Source organism: Eubalaena glacialis, chromosome 15 (genome assembly GCF_028564815.1).
Source record: "Eubalaena glacialis isolate mEubGla1 chromosome 15, mEubGla1.1.hap2.+ XY, whole genome shotgun sequence".
In the NCBI taxonomy this organism is placed as follows: Eukaryota; Metazoa; Chordata; class Mammalia; order Artiodactyla; family Balaenidae; genus Eubalaena; species Eubalaena glacialis.
Window position 1 is genome coordinate 14,517,157 of NC_083730.1, and position 6,000 is coordinate 14,523,156.

Below are 6,000 nucleotides of genomic sequence, written 5' to 3' on the forward strand. Positions count from 1 at the left end.
GGTCACCCAAATGGAAACAGAAGTCATTTCTTTAGGCTTGAATCATTAGTGAGTGGAAAACTAAAAGATAAACAATTATATTTCTTGAGAAGATGGAGCAAGAGCAAAGAATCCGAACTAAAAGTTCCTTTGAGGCTTTCTTTTTTAGAAAGAGATTTATTTTAGAACTGCCCTTTCCCCTCAGTCTCCATTCTGTAATTATACATATTAACACAGCACCAAACGCCAGCATAGCTCACCTCATAGAAAAACAGCAGCTCTTCTCATCACAGTTCTAATCTACTGAATAACGAAGAACGTAGATAATTTACGTTCTAAGTTAATCCCAGAGAAGTTTAAGGCAGTGTTGTTCCAGGCAAGGAGTGATAAAATTGCTAGTATGGATGATGTATACCTGAAATTAATTAACCTGGTCTCCCCTTCAATATCTAAGCTCTACAGATATTTTCTACCATATTTTGTTGGTGTTTTCCCATCCATTTGGACGAGCCAGAGGTAACCCCTCTCATAAAGAACATTGAAAATATGACTTGAAATAATGCAGACTTGCATCATGTATAGCTGTTTGGCAAAGTGGTTTGAAAAATGTGAGCACTTGAATATTTCAAACTGTTGGCAATGATAGGATCTTCTGTTTCCAGGAACACTGTCAGGTTTCCTATCTTGTTCTGCTTAAATTATACCAGATACTAGCAATATTTCTAAGAGTGTTTCCTAAAGTGGGGTCTGAGATGGTCATGTGTGCGTGTGAGAGAAAGAGAGAGACAGAGAGACAGCAAGAGAGACAGAGAGTGAGGGTTGATTGCAGCCCCTGAGGGAACTCTTAGAGGCAATTTGCACTACTGCCAGAGCACCAAAGACTGGAGCGGCAGAATTAGGTGAGTGTTGGCTGAAAAGTCAGAAAAGCTCTTAGGAACACAAAGCAGCCATGAACAGAGGTTAAGGAATATTGTCTAACAATAAAGGGAAGGAAACATTCTTACTAAAAACAATAGGGGTCCCAGACAATCTGCTTGGTGGTCAAGAGTTCCTGCAGAAAGAAGTTGGAGAATGTCACTTCTCAGAAGACAGGCCATTGGCTCAGTGTGGAAGGTGACCCGGCAGGTGCTTCCAAAGGCTGTGGCCCTGAGCTGTGACACCCCCATCCTACACCCCCGCCCCGGCCAATTTCAGGAGAATGTCTAAGGAGTCCTTCATAGCAATGGGTGCAAACACCTTGTAGGTTTCCTCTAATCCAGCTGGACCAAAAGGAAGCCCTGAGAAACATAGATAAGCTGATTAAGTGCAGTCGCATTCCTGATAGGAATTTGCACTGAGGAATGAAAACACAAAAGCTAAACGAAGTGAAAAGATCCAGGCATGTGTTTTGGAACCAAGAGAGGGAGTGTATCAATGTAAGTTGTTGCTCGTCACCAACATACTAGTAAAAGATGAAGATGACAGTACTTACCTCATCCAGAAAAAGAAAAAAAAAAGACTCTGTACAAGGTGATATTCCCTTTTGTATTATTATGGAACTGATTTGTGAATATCACTTTTATCTTTCCATAGGGTTTTTAAGGACTTTATAAAAGTAAACGTGTCACAAAAAGATGTATTTCCAAATATTTGATTTATAAGCCATCTCTTGTACCAGAGGCCCTGGTCCCCGTGACTTTTCTCACCATGGACAATGAGACTTGAAGAATATGAACAGTTATCTCTGTGCCAAAGTGCCAGTTCTTTGTGGGCCGAATGCATCACACAAGAGAGGATGATGCCAAAACCAAAGGTGGACTCCAGCAGGCGTTGTGAGCTGCCCTGTAGCTGAGGAGCCAATCCCAGATGACAGCTAAGCAGGTTTATAGTCTGCAGATGGATATTGAGGGGTGAGGAAGGAAGCCTCAAAGCTCCTGAGAAGCTGGAAGGTGAAGAGAAACTGCCTGCTGAGCCTCCCAGGGGAGACGTGGAATGGGGACGGGACCTCAGAGCAGCCCTCACAGGCCTCCCGGGGCAACACAAGGCACTGGGCCAAGACTCAGGTGAGCTGTGGGTGGAGTTCACCTGCGTGCCCATGTGGATATGTGCAAGGTCACCATTTACAATATGTCAACAATAGAGAGTGAATATTTCTAGGCGGTGTGAGTGAGGATACAGTCATCTCTCCGTATCTTGGGGGTTAGGTTCCATGACCCCGCAGGAACCAAAATCCAAGGATGATCAAGTCCCTTGTATAACATGATGTAATATTTTCATATAAACTACACACATCCTCCCATATACTTTAAATCATCCCTAGGTTACTTATGATGCCTAATACAGTGTAAATCCATGTAAATAGTTACTGGGTGTGGAAAATTAAAATGTTTTGCTTTTTGGAATTTTCTGGAATTAAAAAAAAATGTATTTCTGCTCCGCAGTTGGTTTAATCTGCAGATTAGGAACCTGCGGATACAAAGACCAACTGTAATTACAGCCAGTCAAGCCATTCAACATGTAGGCAGGTTATTTCTAACGAATACCTCTCCCCTGGTACCAGCTGCCCCAAACTCTGACTGCTTTTCATTCCTCTAAACACTTTGAGTCTCTAAAAGCTCGAACACTTATTTATCTTTCTGTCCCATAATGGTTCTCATGATGGTAGCAGTGGGCCAGAGCTGTCAACTTGCAAGAATAACAATTTTTTGGATCCAGGGCTGGCATTGTTTTGGAAGAGGACAGTGGGGATGCATTCTACATTTCTAACAATTGCTTTAAAATGAAGTTTTCAAAAGTGGAGAATTGTTTGTATTTAAGAGATAGCCTCGGGGCAGTAGAAGGAGCCTGGTTTTGCTGAGACTGGCAAGAAGGTGCAGCAGGGATGATTCATGGGGCCAGGGATGAAAATCCTGCCGACCTCCTGTGTCTGGTGAGCTCATGGTGACAAGGCTTCTAGCTCAGGAGTGGGATTTGCTCAAGCTCCTAGGAAAAGGTGACGGAAAATCCCACGAGGCTGGGCTGGGTGGAGATGCAAATTGAGTTCTCTTGCAGTGAACTGACTTAGCCCCAGGTTATAAGCAGCCCACACTTTGATTTTAATAAGCTTGAGGGTTGGTACGTCTTAGTAGTAAGCAGAATTTAAAGGAAATGAAACCAACTCATGAGTTTTAGTTCATTTGTTGTATAGCAGAAAGCACCCCAATTAGTGATGGGAACAGCGGTAGGTAATATCTTGGAACCAACTGACAAGTTAAAAAAAGGATTTGGGAATCAGACTAGTTCTCCAGCCTACATTTTAGCTGATAGCATCTCTCTCTTCACAGAACAATGTGCGGGCTCTTCTCTAATCAAGAAAGAAGGTGACTGGCTTTTCAAGGCAACGCCATCTCCAAGCAGTGGAGTACAGTCCTCCTTTATGAGATGACCTAGTTCATCTTTAAAGCCATTGAGAATATTATAATTAACATACCTGCAAAGATTTTTGGACCTTCGCTATGAGAGAATGTCTTTGGGGAACTCAGCAGCCATTTTTTAGTAAAAGTAAATATTCATGTGTGTCCAAGAAATGCCCCCATGTCTACCATATTTAACCATACACAGCAGGAACGATAAATGTCCTGAGTCCTCCCAGTTCCTTGTGTAACAGGTAAATGCGCAAAGAATTGACTTGTGGCATTGAAGGAGAACCCAAAGCACAGAACCATCGAGGGCTTTGGTGAATGCAACGTAACCAACGTCTGTGGAATGCCAGTGACAGGGCCGATCACCAAAGAACTATCTAGAATGGGCATTGCTGAACCATTCCAGAGTGTTTATCTTCAGGCACCTTGAGGCCCACACTGAGGAATCCTGAGCTTCTGGTAGGATCAGCGCCCCTTCAGGCATCCTTGGAGTCACAGTGTGTACTATTCCTAACAGTGCTTGACAGGGTGGGTGACAGGGAAGTCATGAGTATGAAGCCACAGCACTTGGTAAAACTTCAGAAATAATAACATGAATGGGGAATTCAAGCCCTGGAAATGCTTTCTCAGACACGAATTTACTAAATGTCCTTGACTTTTGTTTTTTTCACCTGTAAAATGAGAATATAATTCTGCTCTGAGTTTCAAAGATGCCTTATGGGCTGACAAACTAAACTAACGCAAATCATGTTTGTAAATATAAAACTTTGATATAAATAAGAAATAATATGCTTTACCCTGCATAGCCTGTGAACAAAATTAACGTGAATGCAGAAAGCTATTTTATTTAAGTGGTTAAAAATGAGTAGCATTTCCTTTATGTTTCGGTTTTAATTTACACTTGGGGCTTTATAAGAGCAAACCCCTGACTGAGCATAGACAAGGATGATGATTTGGAGAGAAAAATATGATTTTGAAACTCATGCTCAGTGCCAGAACCTTGAAGGCACACATCAGGTTTCAGAGAAGATTGTGTGGTTTCCAAAGAGTGAAAATGCAGAGATTTCCTTTGTTACTGGTCCATGGTATGAGACAAAAATAAAACATAGGTGATTATTTCTCTCAGATCTCAAAGATGTTGCAAGGGATCTTGCCAATAGAAGGACACTGATGGAAAAATTCCTCTGCTCCCATTTAAAAATGTCGCCCCACTATAGTGAAAATCTATAATGGTGCTTATCCTTCAATGTAGTTTTGCTTCTAAGCTTGGCAAAGGACATCTTCAAATTTACCTCTCTTCTGTTCAAGTATCCCAATCCCAATGCCTAATGGACTGATAGCATCCCCGCACTGTTGTGTTTACATAGACTGAACTTCAATAACTGAAAATGCAAATCAAATTGTAGAACATGAGTCACTGCCCTGGCTGGGTGGGCTTGATGGGGAGAAGCAGTTTTCTATCAGCACGCTGGGGGCCAAGCTGGGGGAGCTGAGGTCTGGTTCTGGTCATGATTTGGCTCAAGGGGTTTGCACTCCTGTTCTGCTTCAGGTCCCAACGTGCTCACTGACTCACGAACTGGGCACCAATTAGCACATGGGTGTTAAGATTAACAAAAGAAAATGAATAAAACAGACAACAAAGTGGGTGGGGACGCTCCAGGGGACGCTGCAGAGTCAGAGATGTGAGTGGTCTGCAGGTCAGATTGCACCAGGCTGGTGCATTTGTTTCTAAATAAGAATGGTGAGAGGGACGGAGTTTGCGGGGAGATGCCAAACCAGGTCCATCATCTTGAGGACAATCACACTGCAGTGTTTTGGTCACAAGGGGGAACAAATACTGTCCAGGTGGGTGAGCATACCGAGAATTGTGCACCCTGGCTGCATCCCAGCATTTCTATATAGGGGAAAATACGGGTGGCGGTTCATTAAAGAACAGCAGGACAACCACCCTACTGTGAGGGGCAACAAGAAACATTGGGTCATATTGGGCCTATTCGGTGAGAGGAGGAAAGGGGTCCGACAATTGCCCTCAGTGGTAGAGAGTGGTCGTAGCCCCAGCTTCAGAGCTCAAGTGTGTAGGTACAGGGTTTTTCCAAACTTTAAAAAAATTGAGGCATAATTTATATACAGTGTCTTAGTCCATTTGGGCTGCCATAACAAATACCACAGACTGGGTGGCTTATAAATGACAGAAATTTATGGTTTACAGTTCTGAATGCTGGGAAGTCCAAAATCAAGGTGCCATCATGGTCATGTTCTGGCGAAACCCTCTTCCTGGTTCATAGCCAGCACCTTCTCCTTGTGTCCTTACAGTGTGGAAGGGGTGAGGCAGCTCTGTGGGGTCTCTTTTATAAGGGCACCAATCCCATTCATGAGGGCTCCACCCTAAGGACCCAACCACCTCCCAAATGCCCCACCTCCTAATACCATCACCTTTGTGGGTTAGGATTTCAGCATAAGAATTTGAGGGGGACACAAATGTTCAGCCCATAGCAAACAGCAGAGTTACATGCAGTAAAATTGTTGCATTTTTGCATGTGCACATCCCCCTGTAAACAAGCACCATTTCTTTTACCCCAGGACCCCTGGCCAATAAGGCCACTGAGAGGCAGCCTCTTCCTGATTTCTATCATCATAGATT

The 6,000-nt window shown here is 43.3% G+C and overlaps 1 protein-coding gene across 1 annotated transcript in view; it reads left to right on the forward strand.

Moving 5' to 3' along the window:
- PIGN (phosphatidylinositol glycan anchor biosynthesis class N) overlaps positions 1-3,341 on the forward strand; it is a 166,166-nt gene extending 162,825 nt beyond the window's left edge. Inside the window, exon 30 of the mRNA XM_061168923.1 lies at positions 3,282-3,341. Coding sequence (XP_061024906.1) covers positions 3,282-3,321 — 40 coding nt within the window. The 3' untranslated portion in view covers positions 3,322-3,341. The remainder of the gene's footprint in view (positions 1-3,281) is intronic.
- The last annotated feature ends 2,659 nt before the right edge of the window (positions 3,342-6,000 follow it).